The sequence below is a fragment of the Rattus rattus genome, chromosome 9, assembly GCF_011064425.1.
Source record: "Rattus rattus isolate New Zealand chromosome 9, Rrattus_CSIRO_v1, whole genome shotgun sequence".
NCBI classification, from domain to species: domain Eukaryota; kingdom Metazoa; phylum Chordata; class Mammalia; order Rodentia; family Muridae; genus Rattus; species Rattus rattus.
In genome coordinates, this window is record NC_046162.1 from 93,112,000 (window position 1) to 93,138,309 (window position 26,310).

The 26,310-nt window shown below is 48.4% G+C and overlaps 1 protein-coding gene across 7 annotated transcripts in view; it reads right to left on the minus strand.

Annotated features, from left to right (window-relative positions):
* Window positions 1-13,011: 13,011 nt before the first annotated feature.
* Window positions 13,012-26,310, minus strand: part of Rap1gap2 (RAP1 GTPase activating protein 2) — a 220,105-nt gene continuing 206,806 nt past the window's right edge. For all 7 annotated transcript variants that reach the window (XM_032913633.1, XM_032913632.1, XM_032913634.1 and 4 more), the window contains 8 exons: window positions 24,421-24,558; window positions 22,865-22,983; window positions 20,388-20,501; window positions 20,050-20,167; window positions 19,186-19,312; window positions 15,705-15,781; window positions 15,202-15,240; window positions 13,012-14,396 (listed from right to left, as the gene is read on the minus strand). In XM_032913633.1, coding sequence (XP_032769524.1) covers window positions 15,232-15,240; window positions 15,705-15,781; window positions 19,186-19,312; window positions 20,050-20,167; window positions 20,388-20,501; window positions 22,865-22,983; window positions 24,421-24,558 — 702 coding nt within the window. In that variant the 3' untranslated portion in view covers window positions 13,012-14,396; window positions 15,202-15,231. The remainder of the gene's footprint in view (window positions 14,397-15,201; window positions 15,241-15,704; window positions 15,782-19,185; window positions 19,313-20,049; window positions 20,168-20,387; window positions 20,502-22,864; window positions 22,984-24,420; window positions 24,559-26,310) is intronic.

Genomic DNA, 26,310 nt, shown 5'->3' on the forward strand with positions numbered 1-26,310 from the left:
GGGGTTGTAAACCCCTTCAGCTCCTTCAGTCCTTTCTCTAACTCCTCCAATGGGGACCCCATCCTCAGTTCAATGGTTGACTGCAATCGTCTGCCTCTGTATTTGTCATGCTCTGGCAAAGCCTCTCAGAAGACAGCTATATCAGGTTCCTGTCGGCATGCACTTCTTGCCATCGGCTATATTGCCTGGGTTTGGGCTGTATGTGTATGGGCTGGATCTCCAGGTGGAGCAGTCTCTGGATGGCCATTCCTTCAGTCTCTGCTCCAAACTTTGTCTCTGTATTTCCTCCTGTGGGTATTTTTGTTCCCCGTTCTAAGAAGGACTGAAGCATCTGCACTTTGGTTGGCCTTCTCCTTGGCCTGTGAATTGTATCTTGGGAAATCGGAGTTTTCTATGGGAAATTATGACACTGGGAGAAAAGTGTCCCTTCAGATTCATTTGCATGTACGTGAACTGTAATTACTGGTTATTAGTTATCTGAAGCTTACAGAATTGTAAAATGACTCCAAGAGATTCTGAATCAGATAACCCAGGAAGGTGTGCCCAAGACAATACAGTTTTCACTGAAGAACAAATTATTCTCTTCATTCTTCCATCCCTCAAGGCATTGTTAATCTGATTTCTCTATTTCCTGTAGCTGGGCATGCTCTTCACTGATACAACAGATAGCTTTGATACATAAGAGTTTTCTTCCAATTTTCATAGAGAATGGAAAGAGGTAGGAGCCCACGACAGGCTGAGGGAGCATTCCTAACATAAAGACTAAACTAACAGTCTCTTTGCTTACAAATTACAGAGAGAGAGAGAGAGAGAGAGAAGAGAGAGAGAGAGAGAGAGAGAGAGAGAGAGAGAGAGAGCAACACAACCACCACCACCAGAAAAGAAGGAAGAGAGAGAAAGAGAGAGAGAGAGAGAGAGAGAGAGAGAGAGACCATCACTACCACTACCACCAGGAAGGAAAGAAGGAAGAGAGAGAGAGCGCGCTAATGACCACAGAAAATGGAGATGCACAGGAAAAGAAATGCCTGAACATAGAAAAAGAAAATGTTCAGGTACATTCATGAGTTTTATGAAATGTAAATTAAAACTATGATAAAATACTTCTCAGGCAAGGACTGGAAAGCTTTGTTGAAGGTGAAAGAAATAAGGTATTTTCATACCTTGTGAAAGGATATAATCATACAGCCACTTGGAAGGACAGTTTGGGGGAAAAAGGCAGTCAAAATACATATACATTTTCCCACAATAATACTACTTCCAGGCATTTATCCCATGGGAGTGCTGGCCTACACATGCAAAAACATTTACAGATAAATATTATTTGAGCAGCAGTGCTTGAGGTCACAAAGGGTTGAGAAGAAAATAGTTAAATAGCCACATGTGCGTCTATAAGGTGGAAACCATCCAATTATTTAAAATAATGAGGCAAAGCTACAGCCACTCCCGGTATCAGGAAGCTGAGGCAGGAGGATTGCCACAAGTTCTAAGCCAGTTTAGGCTACACAGTGAGTTTCAGGACAGTCTGGGCTACTCTGTAGAACCTTGTCTTAATTAAGTAAGTTGAAAATTGAACAAAACAGTCAGGTTTCAAGTCAGCAAGAAGGCTATGTTTGGGCAATGGTAGCATGCTTGTTGTCCAGGTTAGCTTTACATCAACTTGGCACAAGCTAAGATCTGAAAGGAGAAAACCTCCGTTGAGAAAATGCCTCCATGAGATCCAGCTGTAGAGCATTACCTTAATTAGTGGTTGCTGGGGGAGGGACCAGACCATTGTGAATGGGGCCATCCCCGGACTGATGGTCGTGGGTTCTATATGAAAGCAGACTGAGCAAGCCATGAAGAGCAGCACCCCTCCACGGCCTCTGCACCAGGTCCTGCCTCCAGGTTCCTGCCTGTTTGAGTTCCTGTCCTGACTTCCTTTGATGATGAACAACAATATGGAAGCATGAGCCATATAAGCCCTTTCCTCCTCAACTTGCATTTTGATCACAGTGATTCATCACAATAGAAATGCAAATTGAGACTTTACAATTTCAGTATTACCTCAACAACTTTACTGATGTTTCCACTCACTACACATCCAGATACTTATCAGCATAATTCAGGTTCCCACTAACACTATAATTAAGAAGCAAAAATCTACAGACTCCAGTTAGAAATGTGTTCACAATAGCTCTTTTGCTGCTCCCATCATCCATTGGGTGATTTGTGGCTACTCTGTGTCCCAACCACCGGCCGGGAACAATTGATGTGGTGAGAAGTGATCACCCAGTATTCTTTGGCCAACCAAACTCTGACTGATGAGACTATAGATAGAACTAAATACTGCCTGCACTGCTCTCTTAAACATGGGAATTGTGGACTGTGAGTTAACAAAAACTCTGTGTGTGTGTGTGTGTGTGTGTGTGTGTGTGGTGGGGGTCTCTCACTAAACCTTGGTATGGCACTTTGGCTAAGCTGGTTCCAGGCCTGTCTGTCCCCTGGTGCTGGTGTCATAGACTTACAGGGACAGCCTTGACTTTTTGTGATGGTGCGGAGGATCCTAACTCGAGTACTCATATTTTAATAGCAATCATTTTACCCACTGAGCCAGCTCCCCTGGCCAAAATGGCTTCTTTAGAGAGACACTAGGAAAGCTGGTCTAGTCCCCATTACAAGAGAAAACCCCCATAGCAATTTGAGGGGTGAAGGTTTAATATAAAGAATTATTAACTACACACTTTAATACAAAGAATTATTGACTATAAACTTTAAGGACTGTCAAAGTGACAATACAGCCACTACCCTTAAGAGTGAGAGATTTCCTTAGAAGAGCCATCCCACCCAGGGACTGATCTAGCTCTGCCTGACTTTGTTCCTGGAAGATAAATCTCCATGGGTCTACACCAGCAGAATTTACTAGAAATCTTTCCTCTATTCTCAGGGAGCTGTCTCACTGGAAACGATGCACTACCAGAACACTGAGGATGTGGAGACAAGGAGGGGGGTTAGAGGACAAGCCAAGGGTCAGAAAGGGCTGCTAACCACTGTGCACTTCATGAGCTGAGCACTGGAAGGGCTGTGTGCATTGTGCATGGACAGAACCTGGTCCTGAAGGGGGTAGGGGCCAGCCCTCAAGATGCAGAGAACCTGCCACAGAAGCCCCTAAAAGTTTCTCCAAGTGTCACAAACAGATAGGGGGAAAGACCCTTCTGCAGGGCCTCACTTGCGCCTGGCTTGAAACACAGCCACTGGATCTGAACCCATTTCGCCATCTAGACAGTAAAGAAGGAATTCAGCAGTGCGGCTAGTGTAGCTGGACTCAGGACTATAATGAAGCCAACAGACAATTATGCATATACTGTGTCTGAAAAAGCTTTCTGGCTGTCACAACCCCACTTTAATAAGTCCAACAACTCAACTCAAACAAAAGAACAGAGAAAAACTGACAGCAGAAGCAAGAAGTAAACAAGAGACATGTCATTTCTGTCCTTCGAGTGCAGAGAAACACCTGCATCTTGTTATAAGTACCCCTTTAAAGACAAATTAGTTTGAGCTAGTTTTGATCCCTGTGACAAAATCATCCTCTCTAAATATGACTGTTAATAACGATGCCCTCAAGTTGAAGTCTTAATAACAATATATATGTACACACATACACACAAACATATAAACACACACATTCACACATACACACAAATGCACATAGGCATATATATACACATACATACACATAACACATACAAATGCACACATAGATGCACAAAAACACAAACATATACACACCCATACACATACCACATACACACAAATACACACATATATGCACATAAAAACACACACATACACAAACACAACACATGCACACACACAACACCCATACAACATATGCACACACATACATACAACATACATACCCATACACATACACACACATGCATACAACAGACCACACACACACACACACACACACACACACACACACACATCCTTTCCCACTGTATTCAGTATTATATTTGAAGGATGTAGTTGAATTTCACTGTACCCTATAGTCCACTTTCCTCATATTTCTTATTAACAATGAATTTTTATAAAACCTAGAAATCCACATTTTAATTTTTTACATGTTTTAATTTACTGTGTGAGCATGCACACACCCACACATGCATGCCTGCCATGAACATGTGTAGGACTACTTGCAATAGTCAGTTCTCCCCTTCTGCCAGGTGAGGGACCCAGAGATCAAACTCAGGTTCATCAGGCATGGAGGTAAGCAAGCACCATTACTCTCTGAACCATCTAGCCAGCTCACAAGATTTCCTCGTTGGCTACATACACACAAACACATACATATACGCACGCGCACACATGCGCACACACACACACACACACACACACACACACAGAGGGACATTCATATACATGTGTATGCAGTGTCTTATGAGGCAATCATTAAAACCCATCTGATACCCTGCACAAACTTTCCACCATCTTGTGTGTGCCGATGCCATCAGGCCTGGCCAGCATCTGCCTCATCATTTTCTCATGGAGCTGACTGGCATCAGCTTGTTTTGATCCCTTGCTTCTCTTAAATGAGCTGTTTCGTGTTATTTTTCTACATTATGGGTCCAATTCGCCAGCTTTATTCTTGGGTCTGTCTCTTTTTTTTTTTTTTCCACTTATTTTGCCCCTAATCCTGCTAGCACAAGGGAACACTTGCCCATGCACCCATGGGGTGAGCATCTGCTCTTACTGACAGCTGTTCTGTTCCTGGGGGCCTCAAATCATATCTTTCCTCTGTTCATCTGTTTTAGTTTGGAGAAGACAGCCAGGCTGCTTTCCATTTTAATAGAATTTCCCATCCTTTCAGCCTCACCAACTTCTCACCCATCTATTTCCTCATGGTGCTGATCTTTTCTCCCAACAGCTCCTATTTCAGAATGTCTGTCGTTCCTACAGCCATCATCCATCTTCACGTCAAATTACTCCTCTCAAGCTTCCTATTTTAGGACCTGTTCATGGTTCTGATCTCTTTGGTATTCCTAAAAAATCCTGTTTTATAGGATATGTATTTTTCCACCTGGGCAATAATTGTGAAAAGAATCCCCCTAGATGAGGGGTAGATTTCTCTCCATCCTGTACATTGGGACAGGCTTCTGTCTAACCTGTACGTAGAGAACAAGCTTCTGAGCCTGAGAACCCTCCATGGGAAATAGATTTTTAAATAGTCTGTACACTGAATCCATGGCTCCCAAACCATCAGACTACAACAGAAATCTCCATGTGCTCATCTAAAATTACACATCTGATGAAGCGTAGCAGTGCACCCCTTTAATCCCAGCCCTTTAGAGGCAGAGGCAGGCAGATCTCTGTAGTTCAAGGCTAACCTTGTCTACATAGCAAGCTCCAGGACAATCAGGGCTTCATAGTGATACCCTGGACAGCACACACACACCCAAAAATGCAGATCCCTGGGCCTTACCCTAGAGTGATTGAATTGTAAAATCTCAGTACCTTAAGTCAGCATTCTAGGAAAGTTTCCCTGAATGGTACTCATGCAGGGGACAGCGTGCCCTGGGTATGGAAGAGGATAGCTCTACTGGTTGGTTTTCTGTGTCAACTTGATACCAGCTAGAGCCATCAGAGAGAAAGGTGCCTCAGTTGAGGAAATGCCTCCATGAGATCCAGCTGTAAGGCATTTTCTCAATCAGTTTTAATGGGGGAGGGTTGAGCCCATGGTGGGTGGTGCCATCTTTGATCTGGTAGTCCTGAGTTCTATAAGAAAGCAGGCTGAGCAATCCAGGGGAATCAAGCCAGTAAGCAGCACCCTCTTCTATAGCCTCAGCTTCAGCTCCTGCCTCCAGGTTCCTGTCCTGCTTGAGTTCCTGTCCTGACTTCCTTTGTGGAAGACCAATGATGTGGACAAAGTGATGTAAGCAAAATAAGCTCTTTCATCTCCACCTTGCTTTTTGGTTCCACTGTTTCACTGCAGCAATAGTAAACCTAACTGAGACAATGGCCTAAAGCCGAGATCAGTCTTCTCTAAGGTATCTGCACAGCCTGTTACTTCGGATATCATTTCCACCTGAGGAAAGGGGACAGAAAGTCCTGTCTCGTAGATGACTACCATAAAGTGACTAATGTGTCTTAGATGTTCCTCTCTGGAACTTAACTCTGGCTCCCATAAGGAGTGGCTGCCACAGAAGCACACAGTGTGCTGTTAAATGACTAAGAGGGATGCTGGACTGGACCATAGCGATGATTCACCCATCCCACACTTCAAATGCAGAGGACCACTGGAGTCAATGGAAACAAGCAGGAACTCAACAGCTGTGCAGAAGTGAGCCATGAGAATGAGCAAGAGCAGCAGCACCCACCTCAGCCCACAGCTCGATGAAGGTGTGGCTGCATTGGAAGGTGTGCAAGTGAGACTTATGTGATGGCTGGTAACACATCAACAGGACTGGGCCTGAACACCCAGAGAGCATAGAAAGCATTAATTTTGAATGAGTCTGTACGGGGCATCCAGAATCCGTTTATTGGCATTACTAGGCTGAGGAGCTATCACTCTGACCATGGACATGGGAAGCCTACAATCCAGGAGGACCTGAAAGGAACAACGCAGAAGAAGGACAAAGTTGATCTCTGCTCAACCTGGCCTACTCATGTGTCCGTCATCGCATGGCCTTGGCTAGCAGCTCTCCTGGTTCTCAGGCCTTCAGATCAGGACTAGACCTGTGCCATCAGCCCAGCAGATCTTGAGGTTCACATCTGAACTACACTGAAGCCAGACATCCCACCCAGTATCTGTTTCCATGAGGAGTAGCAATTACAGTCCCATGGAATCTATGGATTCTTCTAGTGGACAACTTGGCTGAGGACTCCCCAGTGGCCTTGAAGAAGTTCTTGTAGAAGTTCGCTGCTATCATGGTCGCTTCTGCCCAGTCCTTGACCCACTCCATCTTTCCTTTAGGCATCAAAATGACAGCTGTCTAACCTGCTCCAGCTCCCTCCCCATTCTGCCTCACAGGCCTTTCCCTTAATAAATCCATCATTCCTGTCTCAGTATCTACAGAAGGACATTAGTGGAAGGGCAGACCAGCCCCTAAGCAAAGGAAAATTACACCGGTCAGACAAAGGATACTTTGTTCAAAAAACTGTTGCAATAAGGAAATGAAGTTGAACCCAACAGCAAACATGACAGAGACCAGTGGGAATTTGTAGCCAAGTGTTGAGGTGAGCAATTTTCTAAGGTGGAAAATTACCAAGAGGAATTCATATGGTGTACTGGCTGGTTTTGTGTGTCAACTTGACACAAGCTGAAGTTATCACAGAGAAAGGAGCCTCAGTTGTGAAAATGCCTCCATGAGACCCAGCTATAAGGCATTTTCTCAGCTAGTGATGAAAGGGGGAGGACCCATCCTATTGTGGGTGGTGCTGTCCCTGGGCTGAAGGTCTTGGGTTCTATAAGAGGGCAAGCTGAGCAAGCCAGGGGAAGCAAGGAAGTAAGTAACATCCCTCCATGGCCTCTGCATCAGCTCCTGCTTCCTGCCCTGTGTGAGTTCCAGTCCTGGCTTCCTTTGGTGATGAAGAGCAATGTGGAAGTGTAAGCTGAATAAACCCTTTCCTCCCCAACTTGCTTCTTGGTCATGGTGTTGGTGCAGGAATAGGAACCCTGACTGAGACAAATGGGTATCAAGACTGAAGAAGTGCCCTGAGTGGATGCTGAGGTTGGGAGCCCTTACCCGGGTTAGATTGGGTTTTAACTTAGATGAAGCCTAATCAGAAAGTGGACTCCAAGGAGCAGGATGGAAGTTAGGTTGACAGAGTCTCTGTAACAACCCAAGGCAAGACAATTATCCCCCGATGCCCACCTCCACCAAAGCGTTGGTGAGACAAACTTTGAACTGCACATGAAGTTTAAAACAAGCTTGAAATGGGGTTAACGAATTTAACTGCAGAGTCATAGAACCAGGCAGTGATACTGGACCCAACCAGACAGCAGGAGAAAAGAGAGCTGGCCAGAAATCCTTCCTCCATATAGTGGGCAGAATAACGGACCCCAAGATGTCCAAGAGCTCCAAGCTTTTTGACCTAAGAAGTGGGGTATGACGATTTCAAGAATCCTAAGAACTGTCTGAGCTGGAGGTGTGCCCACTTGCTGTTAGAGTAACAGGTGGAGTTCCAGGGTACCAGCAGGGTCCGAAAGAATTGGGGGCTAGTTATTGGCCCAGGTGAGTGATATCCATGCCTTTTACTGCACTTCCTACATACATGAGAATTCAGCTCCACAAGAATCTGTCCATAAGGAATAGCTCTCCTTCCTGTTTCCAGGGAGGAAAGTTGAACCCAGGAAGCAACCAAACCCTGAGGGGCAGAGCAGCATCAGATGCTCGTGTGAAAGATGTCGCTTCAGTTGGAATCTCAAACTACAAAGAGGAAGCCTACAACTGCTGTTGAAGAGAAGGCACTGCTAACATGGGCTGCAGCCCCCAGCCCGGGAGACTGTAAGCATGGGGTTCCAAGCAGGACAGGGAAGCCAGTAACATTGACATGCAGGGTACCTGCTATGCCACTGTTCAGTCAGTGCCATGCCACTCTCAGTCATCTAGAACTTAGCTTCGTGTTAATGTCAGCTCATCAGATTCGGGTCCTAAAATGAGATGTGACTCTGAGCCCGTAAGTGGAATAGAAACAACAGTCTAATTAGCTGTTTTAGAGACAGAGATCATAATCGATTCTTCCAAAGGCTTGTTTTTTAAAATATGTTGGTCCTATGCAGTTGATGTAACCAGGGACAACATCAGTCAGTCTAAGACAGCTTACACTTTTGCTCCTGCATTTTGTCTATGAGAAATATTAGTGCATGCTGGTGACTGCACCCAGCTATATCAAGAACACACACACACACACACACACACACAAATACAACATACCTCAAACATCTGCTGGCTGCCTCCATGTAACCCATGTGTTCTGGACCCCGTCCATTCATCCAGCTTCAGACTACGGCTCCCCTACCTCCTCACAGCTCCTAAGTGGCGACCTTTCCAATGCTCATCTCCACAGGCAAACTTCAGGCCCGTTTCCAGCTGACAAAGGTTGGTCACTGATGTGTGCATTTATTTCTTAGTCATTTAGCGTGTATGAATTGTTCCCAGCTTTATTAAGCTCGTATGTCTTTATTTCTACTTGTCACCAATAATGTATTTGAGTGTCACACACTTAGCCCATCTTTCCCACAGTTGCAGCTTCCCAGGGTGTATTTTTAGGGTCCGGTAAGACATTATAGCTAACTGGCTACCTATGTAAATGTCATCTGTTATTGTTAAGACTACTGTCCTCACTGAATCTCTGCTACTAAACAAAGCTTTTTTTTTTCAAAGTGTTTCCTCAATTAGGAATTCATTTTTATCCTCATGCTCATATTTCTGATGTCACCTAGAGGAAGATTCGGATGCTGGCATGTAGAATAATCTGCGCAGGATCACAAAGCAAGTCCCCAACAGAGGCTTAAAACCGACCTCTTGCCTTCAAGTCTACACCCAGCGGGTCAAGCAAAGCACGTGAGTGAGTGTAGCCACTGTGAGTGAGAGGAAGGAGGATAAGAGAAGCATTTAGTTACAGGAGACTCCTTGAACAGAGAATCTGAAGAGGAGCTTGGGCGAAGGGGAAAATGCTAGGAGGGAGACAAGTCAGTGAGCAGCAGGAGGCTCATCTCCTCAGTACCACAGAGACTAAATAGAGTGGGTGAGCAGCTGATGGGCTAAGCAGTAAGGAGTGCCGGAGAATATGGCAAACTCGGGTCTCACCAAAGCCAGCTCTTATCAATCCATGCCCGAGTAGATAGTCTGACTCTTTTTAAAACAGAAACTCCTTTTTTTTTTTTTTGGTTGTTAGTTCGACTTTGTATGTGTGTGCATGAACACATGTGATGCATGTGTACATGAAGCACATGTTTGTACTCCTGTGCATGCATGCCCAGGACATCATTAGTCTTCTTCCCTCACTCTGGACCTTATTGCCTCGAGACAGGGTCTCTCAGTGAGCGGAAAGTTTGCCATCTTCCCTTGGCTGATAAGCAAGTTCTCGGTATCTGTCTGCTTCTACACACACACACACACACACACACACACACACACACACACACACACTGTAGCGTCACAGTCATGTGCACTCAGGCATGGCTTTTGTGGGCTGCAGATTCAATCTCAGATCTGCATGCTTGCAGAGCAAGCAATCTTATCCAACAAACTATTCCCCGGGCACCAGGTTTGTCTTGTTTGTTTTTAATATTAATAAAGTCTGTAAACAGGTTCGAACAGATAGCCACCCCCCAGGGAAAGGCCCTGCTGGAGTCTAGTGGTGCCCCACTCCAAGAAACGTGAACTCTAATGGACACAAAATATGTTATTTATTGTCAATTTCTGCAAAGACACATTTAAGCAACAAAATATACATTTTCAACCTTTTAGAATTTGTTTTATACATTAACAAATACAATATGCTACCATAGCAATAAATTAGATGTACACTATTTACATCACATAGGCAGTCAGGATCTACAAATCACCCCCCCTCACTGAGAGGAAGCAAAGAAAAGTCATCGTCACAGGGGTCACTTCCAACTACACCTCTTAGGTTCTACCACATGGGTATCTCTTCACATGGCAACACCGGCACCCTGGGAGCTGGAGATCGGGCGGGAACATCACAAGTTGGTGCATACGCTAAGGAGTGGGAAGGGGAATCACACCCTTTCACATGGGAATGTCACAGAACCAAAGACAATGACGACTAATTCCAGTCTTGCAGCCAAGCACACCGTCTGGTGCAGATGGTAAGGCCCAGGTCAAAGCCACTGCCCCAGCTGCTGCTCACTACAGACCACCCTTGGCTCTGGAAGTTGTCTTCTTTCTCCCAAAGGAGTACATAGCCCGGCTGTGAAGAGACGTGGGATTGGTGTGGGCACGCAGCTGATGCTGAAACAGACACCAGAGCTTTGTAGGATACCTCAGAAGCCCTCTACCACACCAGGCAGCAGGAGTAGCCTTGTTCTCTGTGTCAACCTACCCTTGCCTTTGATTGAGCGGTAACTAGAAGCTGGGGAGGGAGCATGGGGGTCCAGAGCACGGAACTAACTTGGTTGCTGCTGGCCCAGAAACCATAAGCTCTATCTGAACCCCGGGCAACCCACACACACACGCACACATACACAACACAGCTGTCTTTGCAGACTGAGAAACAAAGAACAAAAGGTGATGTTTGAGTTGGCACCTTAAAGGGTCAAAGGAAAGAAAATGAAACTGGCTGTGCCCTGCCTAGACACCTGATCTGGGCTTTTATTACCCACCTCCATTTTAAAAGGCTGGAGAGGTCTGGACCTAGACTCAGTGGCAGGGTTCTCACTCAGCATGAGCAAGGTCTTGGGGACATTCCCAGCACCACCAAAAAAAGAGGAAGGAAGGGATGGAGAGAGGGAGGGAGAGAAGATAGACCAGAGAATTAGTTCATTTTATCATTTTCTGTCCTGATTTAGGACAAAGAAGTCAAGGGGTAGCCAGTGCACTTTTGTCCAGGTACCTCTGTCCCAGTCACTGAAAACCCAAAGCACTTTATGTAAGCCCTCCCCATCCACGTCCTTCACCCAAGCCACTGGCTGGGTCCTCGCTGACCAAGACTTCTCATGGTGGGAAACAGCAGAGACTGAGGCCCTATCAATACCCTCCACCCCCAGCACCTCTCCTGCCAATGCAGAGACCCCAGCTATTGGGCTTCCTCAAAACCCAGGCTCCAAGAAATGCAACCACTTGCTGAGCCAACAGTAGGTAGAGTTGGTATGCAGTAAAGGCCCAAGGCTGTTGTGGGTCTAGTAACAGCTTTGCCACTAGGAGGCTGTGTGGCCTCGGGCAAGTTCTTTCTGTTCCTCTGGAAGATGACAAGGTCTGATGAGAAGCAAGCAGGGGCCAGAAGGCTTGAGTATCAAATGGTGCCTGGGATTGTTTTCCAAGAAACACCATTCGACATTCATTATCGCAGAGGAAACTCTGGCTTTGGCCTTCTATTCGGAGCTCTCCCACATCTGTTTCAGGTTAACCACAGAGCTGGGGGCGTCTGGATGCCTACTAACACCTGCAAAACAGTTTCCACGGTTGTGACAGGAGAACCCCTTGTGGAGGTAACAGTGGAAAGGTTCCCCCAAATCCAAGCAGAAGCATCGTCTACAGAAGCCCAGTCACGTGAAGGGGTCTCAGCAAGACTCGGAGCCCTAAGACTGGATCAGAGTGTGGGAGGAACCGTCTCCAACCCAGAGGGCTGAGAGGAGGCAGAGCCCCGCCATTATCCTCCTCCTGCTAAGCAGAGAGAACTTGAGCTGGGCTGTGGTACCTACTCTGGAAGCCACGGGTTGACCTGCTAGATAGACAGAGGCATGAGCAGAGGTCAGGGGCGTCTCATATCCTGCCCAGAGTATCTCAGCAGCAAACCAAGGGTGAAGACCACAGCCAGGGCCTCTCACTGCCTCTGTACACAGTCAGCCATCCTGCCCACTGGCCCAGAGGTAACGCCTGCAGGCAGAGTAGCCGAAGCAGTGGGGACAAGGCTTATGAGGTTTCCAGACAACATGGGACAACCTGGAAGCCCCTGGGAGCCCCAGACCATAATACAACACAGCAGAACCACTAAGCAGGTAAAACTGTCCAACACCGAGAAGGAAGCCAGAGTCCTGTCATAGTTTCAAAGAAAACACAGTCTGACCTTTCAAGTTCGAGCAGGAACCTGCCAGCAGAACACTGCCAGAATCCACCCGCCTCCTTCCAGCCCTGGGTGCTGCTACGCTGGCTTTTAATAAAAGATAAACAGATATTCTGTTGACCTTCTAACTAGAACAAGTCTTACCAGACTAGTATTTCACGTAAGCAGGTTTCACCGAGTGGAGTGGGGGGAAGAGCGCCCCTTCCCCTGGGTGCACATAAGTGCATGGGGAATGAAGGATCAAAATTGTGCTCAGATGACAAAGGCTCTCCGCACAGTTACAATACCAGCCCCAAGGGCTGCCCCACCCTTCTGTACTTTGGCTTGGGAATAGGAGCCTATGCAGACAAAGCACTTGGCTGGAAATCTGGTCATCTGCTTCACTGAAATGGGGGCCCAGGACCAAGCAGTCCTGTGCCACAGACCTATGTGTACCTAATGGGCTGGGATCTTCAAGTGCCTGCTGTGCAGAGCCAGGGTTTAGCCTGGTGGATGCTCTACTCCCCACCCAGCAGCAGAAAAGCCCTGCGAACCTGGAAGGCTGAGGAGCCAAGGACAGCTCCTCGGGATGAGCCGGCTCACCCAGAGAAGGCGGCCATAGCAAGAAATACAGATGGCCTGTGTCTTAAAGCACGGGCTCGTGGGATCTGGGCTTCCAGGAGCCCTGCAGATGGGACAGTGGTCTAGAAACCTGCAGTTGGAGATGGAAGGAAGAAGACTGGGGGGGGGGGGACTGAGCCTAGAAGCAGGCCCTAGGCAGTATCAGTCCCGTCACAGATGACAGGACCACAGAGGTGGAAGAACACTAGATTGTTTCCACCACACACTAGACTGACCAAAACTTGCCAAGTCCGCTACATCACTCCCCTCTCTCTCACCTAAGAGATGGCTTAAACTTTGTCTTTTCCAAAATCTCACAAAAGTGGAGACCTGAACCCCTAATGAGTGCTCCTGCACTGGACTCCAGACTCCTGGCTGCCCACTACCAGGGCTTCTCCAACCACAAAGATGATCAGCAGCTTGAATAGAGTTAGAAAGGAAAAACCTTGAGACTACAGTCAAGGGAGCATGCACCCGGGTCCTGGAACACCTAGCTCTGACTTGGAGCTTCCAGCATCCTGAGCCTCCTGAGAGGACCCTGGCAGCAGGGACAGAGCTCCCTAGGCCTGGGCCAGCAGATGTGTCAGAAATGCAAAGGCATTCAACCTGGAGGATGCTGGGATATTCCTGGAAGAGCAGCCTTTCCACCATGCCCAGGAAGGCACTGTACTGTGACCCAAGACAGACAGTACCCACCCACCATCTACAGTTACCTCTGCTCCCCACCACACAACCCCCTTCTGTCTCTGGGGCAGACGAGCTCCCTAACTTCTCCCTGAGCCCCCTGGGACTCAGAGTCCCCCTTGCCCAAATCTTTTCCTGCATGTAAAACATGATAGTTGACTCAGAGAGCCGGTCACATCGGGAGGTCAGAAGTACAGGCTGGGGCTTTCAGGTCTGGAGAAGGATCCGGCAAGGTCATGGCCAGGTCAGGACGTGAGACAGACAGCTGGTCTGCTGGGCAGGCGGCCAGTGAGACAGCAGGCCTACACAGTCAGAGTAGTAGTCGGCACCCCCAAGCTGCTGGAATTAGGAGCCTTCTGTAGACCAAAGTCCACACTTCCCTGAGGAGATAAGGAAGGGAAGATGGAGAACTGGGTAAAAGAGAGATGAGAACATGCTGGAGTCAGAGAGGGAGCCCACTTGCCTGTGGCTACACTCAGGACTAGGAGGCTACCAAGTACAATGGGCCCGGACTCAGCCCCCAGAAGCGGTGTGTAAGCATTGTGCAACGAAGCATCCACATTCCCTCACAGGTAGTGGAGGCCAACATCACACTCCCATTTTCTCTTCTGTTTTCTCACACGTGGGTTTAACATAAAGTGAGCTTAACTGTACCCTTCCTCTCGGTCCCAACTCACTCATACCCCAGGGGGACCTCACTGAGTAGGTGGGGCCAATGAGTCTCAGACGACTTCACTATCAGGAGTTCACTGGTGTATCATGCCAGGAGAGACTACCCTGGGACTGTCCCTCACAACATGAGGCATCTCATGTCACATGGGGAAGATAGACACCAGCCTGGAGCCTTGGCCAAAATTTTAAGGAGAGACAGACTGCCTGCACAAAAGGAACTGGTAACCTGAGGAATCCTCCCTCCAAGGAAGGACGTGAACTCTTCAGCTATGTCCCCTTCTAGCTACTATAACCAGCTCCACCCTGTGTGGGGATTCACCACAATGCCACTGGACAGCTCTTCCCAGCCACTGTTCTCAGACTTTCCTTCCCCATGAAGCCTGGAGATGACCATGAACAGTAGGCCTCCATATTTCTCAGCTGACTTCCTCTGGCCATTCTCAGGCCATAAAGCCATAGACACTGTGACTTTAAGGGAATAGTCCCCTCTCATGGCCACAGTAAGACACTCACCTTGGACAAGGGAAGGTCTTCACTTTCACATTAGTGACCCTGTGTAAAAAACACACAAGAATTTTTCAAAAAAAAAAAAAAAAACACAAACCAACAGACAAGAGCCTCCACCTGCAGCTTCTGTGCACTTGGCTTTGGCAATCAGAGTTCAGGAAGGGACTTGGACTTCTAGGGGTCAGCAGAACCCATCTCAGATCTAGGGATGGCTGTGTGCTAGAATGTGGCTCTGTTGCAGGAGGAGTGGCAAAGGTGGCTGGAGGGCTCCCAGCCTGGTCTGCAGCCAAGTAAGGACAGGAACCATCACCCCAGATTCATCTCTGCGTGCTTCAGGGGACCCCAACAAGCACTCTCCAGGTTCTCTCTCTCTCTCTCTCTCTCTCTCTCTCTCTCTCTCTCTCTCTCTCTCTCTCTCTCTCTCTCAGGAAGAGTCTGGCGAGGAGGGGTGCTGAATGTGGGGTGTAGGACTCATGGCGTCTTTCCTTAGAGGCCCACACCATACTTACCGCACTGGAGCTAGCATGGCTGAGTTTATCAAAGCGGAATTTCAGGTTTGACCTCGGGGAGTTTCTGCTTTTGGCATCTAAGAAGATAAAATGTAGATATGGAGCTTGAGCACTTATTCTAGCAAAGTCAGAACAGCAAGTAGGGAGGGAGTGCCTCAACCTCCCCCAAAGCATGCTCCCTCACAGGTACCCACCTGTCAGAAACAATGCTCAGACTTTGAGAAATGCTGTACCCTGCTTATTATACACAGGTCACTTTAAATATTTTCAAAATTAAATTATGGAAGCTCATAAGTAAACAAGCCATATTTGAATATAATATGCAAGATTATGGTCAAATAAGAGGAAGATAATGGATATTCTAATTTTGTCGTTTCCTCATTATATTGCAGTGTTTTGCTTTTATCTGTGTCACTGTACCTGCTGTGTCCTTTTATCAAGATTGGTTAAGGTGGTAGGCTGTGCATCTCCCCTCAGCACCAAGCTCAGGGATGTAGTGGTGGAGGCTTGAGATCAATCTCAATGAAAGCATTAAAACTACTGAAGCTGACAATGTTACAAACCCGGGCTTGGTGTGTGGTTTTGTTCTTCAGATGTAAGAAACAATGGAAGGGCTGGAGAGATGGCTCAGGGGTTAAAAGCACTGACTGCTCTTCCAGAGTCCTGAGTTCAATTCCCAGCAACCACATGGTGGCTCACAACCATCTGTAATGGGATCTGGTATACAGACAAACATGTAGGCAGAACACTGTATACATAATAAATAAATAAACCTTTAAAAGAAAGAAAGAGAGGAAGAAAGAAAGAAGCTAATGGAAAGAAATAATAAATCAACTAAACTCGAAAGAAGTTTGTGCCGGCCGCCACTACACTGTGAAGACCAGCATGAGAGCCACCTGCCCCCCCAGTGTTGGAAAACTACTACCAAACTCAGCAAAGAGGCTGTTTGTATCACTGACAGACAAATGCTGTCTTTCCAGTGCAAAATGTCAATGTAGGCAATAATATCCATCAACACCCACATGGCAACCAGATTTGACTGTCATCTACAGCCTTGTACTGGCTACAGGCGCCAGAGTTAAGTATCACTGAAACTGTCCTATGAGAATCAAAGTAAAAGAATACTGAATATTTTGCCATTATTTTCAAACTGTGCTTCAATTGGCAATGTTGGTAAAGTTTACCATGTCCATGCATCACGTACATGTGCGCGTACGCACGCACACACACACACACACACACACACATACATGCACACACACGTGCATATGCACACCATGAATACATGCACACACACACTCACACACACCATGGATACATGTAAACACACACACATGCACATGCACACATGCACACACACACATGCACACGCACAGGCACACACACACACACCATGAATACATGTACACACACATGCTATTAGACCCTCCCTGAGAACCCTGACAATTGCTTCCCTTTGTGTCCCCAGAAGCGCAAGTGAGGATAGACAATGACCAAGCATCTGCAATTATAGAAGACTCCCAGACCACCCCTCTCCCCTCAGCCTGCCTCTCCGCACACTCACTGGAGCAGCTAGAAACAGGTTTCCAGACCTCCAAGTCCATGTTACATGGGGTTTGGGGTCAAAAGCAGAAAATCAGGGTTAAATACAGCCAGGGGGTGGGGAGATGCACCAGCTGGGGTTGTAGTTAGCACTGGGAAAGAGACCGCACCTGCTCCACATTTTCTCCTGCCCTGAGTGACCTTAAACCAGTTAGCTGCAGACACTCCCGAAGGCTCTCTTCACTCAGACCTTGTCCAGGAGAGCAGGCTGGTATTCACTGCTTTTGATATTTACTTAGTGACACAAAGGACACAGTTTGGTGATAGATTATCTGTTCATTCCATCAATATTTAACCAAGCAATTTTTTTAGGAAAAAAAATCAGCGAATGTGTAGGGCTATTCCATTTTACAAATGGGGAAACCGAGGGTTGGGAGGTGAGCCAGTCAGTGGCAAAGCTGAGGTTAGAGTCCATCTGGAGAGCTGTGTGACCACAAGAGAGCGAGCTGTAAACTGCTCATTAACTAGAAAGCCCTCCACAAAGTGCCATTTGCTTTTACCATGGTCTCTGCTGGATCTCACTACATCCTCCTTTTGACATCATTTGATCTCTACAGAGTGATAACCAGTAGACCACCACCCTGACTCCAGCTATTGTGAAAACCAAGATATTACCGAGGTCCCTTGAGGAGCGAGATTAGCCCTAGCTGAGAACTGGTTGGTCACACTAATGTTTTATTCCAGTCCCACAAGACACATTTAGGTTAACGGTTGTGTACTTTTTACAGTGTCTGCTCATCAAATCTTCATAGGGAGCCTTGGAAGTCCTGAGAGAGTGTGTCCTGTTAACCCAGACAGCTATGTCAAGGACCCAATGCCTTAGACCATGGAGATGGCAAAGCCTCCCCTACCATGGTGAGGCCTTGGCCTCCTCTGGTCCGTGTGAATATTGACAGTGCATGTAAGTACGAGTGTTTACAGATGATTGACCAGTGTGTGCAAAACCTAGCAACTGCCCTTCCTCTTCCTGTTTACTGCCTGAGACTGCTTGCCTACTAACACCTCCTCAGACTAGCTCACCCTTCCCCCACAGTGCATGCCTGGGTAAAAGTCCTCTGTCACACTGGGTACTTGGTTGACCCTGAGAGCTGACCCCTTTCCTTTTCCTCCAACCTGGTACTTCCTACACAGCTCAACTGTAGGGATCTCAGTAACCTGAGAGACACAGGTCCCGATACTCTCCCTAAGCCTGCACTGCCAACCGAGTAAGTTCCTTACCCCAACATGCTCTGCCATGATCCTGACTCCACTTAGAGCCCACTGCGCCTCACTGGTGCTTCCTCTCCAGCTCCCACCAATCCTTCTTATACTCAGCATGCAGCTGCCAAATGGTCTTTCTCAATACCAGGAGGCTCCTCCAGAACCTTCAGTGGCTTTTACCCACGTTGCCCGAGTCCTCCCCAGGCCTCCTGGCAGCCCACTCATGGTCCCCATAACCCCTGTCCTTTCTCACCTCTCCATGGCCCCCACTGCACTGAACCTCACCCACACCCAGAACATAGTCTCTCGTTCCTCCAGCCCCCTCCACTGTCATTTCCTCTCACTGCCTGGTGCTCAAAATCACCGCTGTGGCACTGGCCCTCAGTAGGGCGAGAGATGAGTAGAGCATACAGTCTTCTAATCACTCAATCCTACCTTCTCCACCATGGGGTCATCATGAAATCATTCAATCCTCTGAGCCTCAGTTTCCCCATATATGAGAAGATAAGAAGATGTTGGGCAGACGGTGTATGCTAGTGGAGGTGAGGCCCTAACATCTTGGAAAAGGAGAAGCTGGCCTATCAAGCATGCCTAGGGTACATGCATGCCCTTAGGACTTCAGTCAGGGCACACCTCTGTCCTCCTAACAACATCATGCAGATCTTCACATGCTACTGACCTGTGGGACTCCGGCTCATGATGATGGGCGTGGCAGCGGCCCCCAGGCTGGGGCTCTCGCTGCTGGGGGACGGGCTGTAGACAAACACCTCCTGCTTGAAGGGCGAGGTTGTGGACGGCTGGCTGCTCTGAGGAGAGAAACTGGGTGAGCAAGGCCCGTGTATACCCAGAGGCCCCACAGCTGTCCTGAGATGGACCACGCAAGCCACCATCTCCAACCCTGTGTGGCACTTCTGCCTCAGCCATGACTGCCTTTCCCTGACCTCTTTCCAGTTGGTGTCTCCCTGGCATGAGCGACCTCCACTGCTGCTCCTAAGCACTCTGCTGAGACGGAGTCCCCTCACTCACTGCTCTCATTTGGTAGTCACAGCTGCATAGGCCACTCCTCCTTTTAAAGCAAAATATAACCAGCTAGGCCTCTGTACTGGCTGGTTTTGTGTGTCAACTTAACACAAGCTGCAGTTATCACAGAGAAAGGAGCCTCAGTTGAGGAAATGCCTCCATGAGACCCAGCTGTAAGGCATTTTCTCAACTAGTGATCATAGTGGGAGGACCCAGTCTATTGCAGGTGGTGCTGTCCCTGGGCTGGAGGTCTTGGGTTCTGTAAGAGAGCAAGCTGAGCAAGCCAGGGGAAGCAAGCCAGTAAGTAACATCCCTCCATGGCCTCTGCATCAGCTCCTGCTTCCTGACCTGCTTGAGTTCCAGTCCTGGCTTCCTTTGGTGATGAACAGCAATGTGGAAGTGTAAGCTGAATAAACCCTTTCCTCTCCAACCTGCCTCTTGGTCATGATGTTTGTGCAGTAATAGAAACCCTGACTAAGACAGCCCCGGAGTGCTATTCTCTGATTGACTGGGACTCACTTACCCCACTGTCACACTCCTCCATGGCCTCGCCCTCCCCTGCTGTGCTGCTGAAGCTGCTGGTGCTGGAGGAGGAGCGGGAGATGTTGGCACGGCCATTCTCCTTCAACTTGATGAAGGGCCTGCAGAGAATGGGAAGCAAGGCAGATGGAGAGAGAGGCACGTCCACCAGAGAATTGAGCTTCCCCACAGCAGCTCCCCCAGCCTCTGCCCAGTGGTCTTTGTGTTCCAGAGACTTCCAAAGGCAAGAACTGCCCCTCTCAGCTTGCCTGGCGGCAGAGTGCATGAGCCAGGACTCTTAAGTGGCTACTCCCAGCCCTTCCCAAACCGCAGCTCCCTTACTTCTCTTTGTTGGGACAGATTTCTGGAGAGCTGGGATTTGACGAGGTCTCCGACTTTATCTCCTGAGAAGAGTGTCCGCCATCTGGGGTTTTGGGGGTGCTGGAGGCACTGTCACTAGGGAAGGAGAATAAAGAGAAGTGAAGCTGGAGGCCAGACCCTGCCCTTGTCCATCCTTGGCCCCAGTCAGAGCTCAGACTGCAGGGACCAGTACACAGAGGGTAGCCAATTCTTCCCTCCCCACCTGAGCCACTGAGATTACAGAAGACAGCAGAGGTTTCTGCTCCCCACAATAAAGGCCAATCTGAATTCATGGTGATAGTCCAAGCCACCAAACCGAGGTTCTGGCTTGATGGCCTCCAGCCAGGCTATCCCTTTCCTGTGCTGCCCACTCCCCCAGGCAGAGCTATGAATCAAGAGCCAATCCCATAAGGAACAGATCAGGGTCATACAGGAATCAACACAGTACCCATGGATGCCTGAGGGGTTGGGAATGGGAGGCACCTGCTGTAATGACTCTTGGGAACATCCTATGAAGCACCCCTGGGTGCTGGGGAGGGAAAGGATACTCTAAGCCCAAGGATCCAAGAGCCTCCTCCTGCCATTCAGCAAAGATCACAATTGACCCTGACTCTGGGAGCAGGACAGCTCTGTCCTCAATTCCCTGTATTTCTGAGCCCCAGGACCACTGATCTCTTCTTTAAGCCATGTTTGTTTACCTACTGTCTATGTGGCATGTGTATCGGCATGTGTATGTCTGCCTGCATGTGTGTACTGCGTCACATGCTTGCCTGGTGTGCCCATGTGTCTGTAGAGATCATTGGATCCCCTGGAACTAGAGTTACAAACGCTTGTGAGCCTCTGTGTGGATGCTAGGAACCAAGCCACGGTCCTCTGCAAGAGCAGCTAGCACTCTTAACTGCTGAGCCATCTCTCCAGCCCTTCGGTGAGCTTTTTATAATAGCAGCATTAATGAGGCATAATACACGTGTCACATTTTTAATATGTTCATGGAATTGTGCAGTCATCGCCACAATCTAATTTTAGAACATTTTAAGGCCATAAAAAAAAAAAAAAAAAGACTCTGGCTCATCGGCATTCCCTGCCCACCCCCACCCCTAACCTATTTATTTCCGTCTCTGTGAACTCTGCCTAGTCTGGACATTCCCTAGAAATGGGACTTGACAGCATGCATGGTCTTCACATCTGGATTGCACTAGCTTAACATTTTCAAAGTTTGCCCAGGCTGTAGCCTGCCTCGGCATCTCAGCGCTCGTTATCTGCACATTTTGTGGGTATTCTTATTTCATTCTGCTCATCTCGTCATCAGGTGGCAGGCCCTTCGACTGTTCCCACGTGGAGCTACCATGAATAATGCTGCAATTAATAAGTATGTGCTGGTGTTGTCATGGACAACTGCTTTCAATTCTCATGGTCTCTGTACATACACACCTTCGGGTGGGACTGCGGGGTCTGATGGGAACTCTATGTTTAGCCCTTGGAAGGCTGCCACAGTGTTTTCAGAGTCGATGCAGTATCTCACATCCCCACCAGCAATGAACAAGTGTGCCAGTATCTCCACATCCTCCATAACACTTACGTTCACCTTTACCCTAGAGGTGTCAACAGCCTATATAAACTCTGTGTGTGGAGGGAGGGGGAGGGGAGGAGAGAGAGTAGCATGTGCATGTGCATGTGTGCACAGGTGCTTTCAACTGCCTATGTCTGTGGAGATCAGAAGCCAACATGGGTGTGCCCTCTAGTTTTCCTCCTCATTTTCTAAGATAGTTTCTCACTGATCCTTGACTCACTGACTAACCAGAAAGCTCCAGGGACCCTCCTGTCACCACATCTGGCTTTGTATAAGGATACTAGGGTTCCAAATCCAAGTCCTCATATTTGATCAGCAACACTACCCTCTGAGCCACCTTCCCATTCCTCCGTGCACTTTAGTGAGGTTGCTAGTGACCTCTTGACTGTCAAACCCAGGGTTGGGTCACTACAATGAACTTCCCTCCATGATAAACACAGGAATTTCTTCCCTCTTAGTTTTGGAGACTATGTATGCATGCGCACACACGCGTGCGCACGCGCGTACACACACACACACACACACACACACACACACACACACACACACACACACACACATCATGCAGTCTCCTCTCTCTTCCTCCCCAGCTGTCCTTGCCAAAAGACCGTCTACTTGTCTGAGTACAGTGGGGCTCTACACACTCTCTCTGAGCAGCCATGCAAAGCTATTCAGTTTCTTTGCATCAGAAACTCTGATCGCTTCGCACTCAGGGCCTTTCTCCTAAACACAAGTAACAGGATATGCAGGTACCTGAGGTGAGGCCAGGGTTCAGGGGAAGCCTGACACTGGGAAAACCTGTCCCCATGCATGGATACCTGACAGCTATCAAGGAGAAGAGAGCTGACAGGCCCCATGGCTGGGATGGAGTCCAGGCCCTGACAGTTACCATCGTGTCCGGCTGTCCCCCTGGCCTTCAGAGCCTGAGTGCAGGCGGGGGAAGAGTCCCGACCGCCGCTTGATGGGGCTCCGTGACTGGTTCTTCACGGTTGCTGCGGCCACTGGAGGCTGCCGATAAAACCACCACAGTGAGTGCACATGCCCACCCAGTCCTTCCCACACCTTCTCCGACCTTCACATGACTCCTTGTCTTGTGAGACCAGAGAAAAACAGCAAAGAGCTCAGACCCCAACATTGAGCCACTCACAGCCTCTCCTACTCTTAAACCAAGCCTGTGACAGCAGGTAATGGTCCAATAGGGCCTAGAGCTCTTGGAGGATCACCATAGTGAGGCCAGGTGCTAAGCTGGTTGAGATGATTCAGGAGATCACAGATTGAAACATCTGGAGGTCCCCTGGATTGTCCAGCCTCAATCTTTCACCTCACTAATTAGAAAGCTGAGGACCAGGAAACGGGGTCAAGGTCAGCTAGCCATAAGAACCCAGGGCTCCTCAGTCTCCATCGCTGCTTGTGAATAAATGGTCCCAGACAAGAGTTGCAGCAACAAACCAAATGAGAGCAGTGGAGCTGAGTCTGCATGACTAATGGGCAGTCTCCAGTCTCCCAGGAGGAGGAGTCACCATGGTAAAGCTTTGAGCAAAAAGGCATGGAAGCCTGGAGACTGCTAGGTTTCTAACCCCAGCCTCACTCTCCATCATGTGCTGTGCCACTCTGGGAGAATGGTCAGACTCTCTGGGCCTCAGTTTCCTCATCCTCATCATCCTCTGGGAGAAACAAGGTGATAGATGTGAAAATATTAGGTAAACCAAGCCATTGCTCAAAACACCACTTATAATAGAAGTCAACATCTTGGTGAGTCTATTCTGTTGATTTTTTTTAAAAGAAAATTGCACTCCATGTAAATCAAAAGCCACTTGTCCTATTAATGGCTGGCTATGTGGTTCCCTCCCCTACCCTTGTGTGAGTCAAGAGGCCTGAGCTCACAGACCCACGAGGCTGGCTCTCTCCAAGAACTGAACACAGTGATGAAGAGGCTAAGTTTTCTATCATGAGGTCCTGCATTCAAACCCTAGATCTTCTTCTTAGCTGGGTGACTTTTAGTCAGTTACCTAACCTCTCTGAGCCTCCTTTTCCTAAAGCATGAAACAATGAGTGCTCCTGTGTCTACACAGACAGCCATGACAGGGATTAGGTAAGATCTTGGGTATCAATCACCAGCTCAGTGCCAGGAGCAGAGCAAGCTGGTGTGGCCACTGTGTTCATCAATAATTAGGGTCTCCCTCATGAGTTCCCAAGCTCAGACCCTAGGGAAACTGGGAGAACAATTCATGGTACAAACCAAGCCCAGGGCAACCTGGCACAGAAGTTCCACAGGACCGCTGTCATCAAGCAGAGGTCGGCTCACCTCCTCAGCAGCTTCAGTGGTCTCCAGTCCAGCAACCAGTTTGCCCTGCTAACGCTGCCTAACCCAAACCTTGAGCGGGACACACCCTTCCTCCCTCCTCCTCTCCCCCCACATGCTGGCCCAGTGTCCAAAACACTCACCGAGAAGGTGGTCTTGGTGACCTCCATGCTGTTGTGGACAATACCTCCGCTGAGGCTGCCAGGAATGTTCCCACCATGCAGCTTCCTCTGGCTACCCACCATGGTCTCCATGGAATGGCTGCGCACTCGGATGGCTCTCTGCAAAGGGTAGGGAGTGACAAAGGTCTGAGAGTCACCACCGGTCCCACTGGATGGCTTTGCCCTGGGCTCAAAAATATACATTTGTGTGCACACACTAGCAATGAGCTGTGCACACAGTTAAAGAAGCCCACGCCTTGGTGATTGGTGTTTACAGAGATCTCTGAATTCTGTCAAGGCAGGGTCTGAGGTCTCAGTGCTGCAAGGTGGGCCAACCTGCTATCCTCGTCTTATGAGGAGGGGAAGCAAGACCTGCAGCTCAGCAAACCTCAATGACACTGTCTACTTAGCAACTCTGCCTCTCTGAGTTATGGCTTCATTGTCTATACAATGAGTGTCACACAGTTCACAAAGGATGGGGGCTAAACACAAGTGCTAAACACTAATTCCTTGTTATTTTAGTGTGTGTGTGTGTGTGTGTGTGTGTGTGTGTGAGAGAGAGAGAGAGAGAGAGAGAGAGAGAGAGAGAGAGAGAGAGAGAATGTCCTCAACCACATAGCAGCTCTGTGTTCGCAAAGCTAAGCTTCCTCTGCTAAGCGTATACTGGACCACCCTCCCCCCTGTGACCACAGGTCTGACTTGTGCAGCTACAGCCCTGGATGTAGAACCCTGAAACAAGTCCCTGCTCATCTCTGCTCCAAAGCTGCAACTTGTCATCCCGTGGACACGCAGAACTGAAGTCATATATTTCCAGATCAACACTTCAGATCTGCATGGTTGTTCAGAGATATGTGCTCTGACTGGGCACACCAAGGAACCGTGGTGGGTGTGGAACCTTGTGTTCACTAATGACCGGCAAAAATCAAAGTGTGGGGGAAGTGGATGGGTACTGGCCAGCTGTTAAGTGTGTGACCAATGACAACCAGGACACTTTTGTCACGGTGTTTGAGAAAATGAGAATAACTGAGCCATATGAACAGTGACTGGGCCCCTAGAAGAGCTGGACCCGGGGTGACAGTCCACCCCCCCAGACATCTCTAGAGTACAACACTGCTCTGCACAGGACCAAAGAGGGGTGTTTAGGATGCTTGGAACTCAGCTCCAACTGCAGCAGGACTTCCGGTCAACAGAAGTGCTACAGGATCCTGGCTCCTCTGGGATAACACTGATTTGCTTCCGTGGTGTTTGAAGTGTAGGTATATTTCAGAGGTTTTCTCCAGTGACCCCAATCCCTTGCATCAGTGCCCTCTTTCTGGTCTTCTACCTAGTTTCTCAATAAGATGGCCAGACAACACAATTTAGAGGTCAAAAGCACAAAAGGGTTAGGCCGCTGCTGCCAGGAGTCACGCGTGTGCTCCCTGCTGTGCCACTCATTAGTTGGGGACCCTGCAGGCTGCTTAGCTTCTCTGAGACATAAGTGCAAAGGGATAGGGTGGGTCTACACAAGGAGTAGCAATGAGAACCTATAAAGCTCTTAAAAGAGAGGCCAGGGCATCACAAATGTAGCTTCTCTTGGTGTTGATGTTAAGCACAATGTGTTTCCTGTGTGCCCAGCATCACGCCAGGAACTAGAACTGCACTATTGAGGCCAAAGGGGCATTGCATCCAAGAGCGCATAAAACACACTTCTAAGAGGAGGCTAATAATGCAAGACCCAGTGTCTATGATGATGGTCTATTTGTGTGAGTTGTTCTGGGGCCTAAAGAGCAAAGGCTCCTGGACTCCTGGACTGTGAGTGGTTTGGGTACAGGTGCCAAATTCCAACTGGCAGATCTCTTGTTGGAAGGACCAACATGTATCCCAATGCCTCCT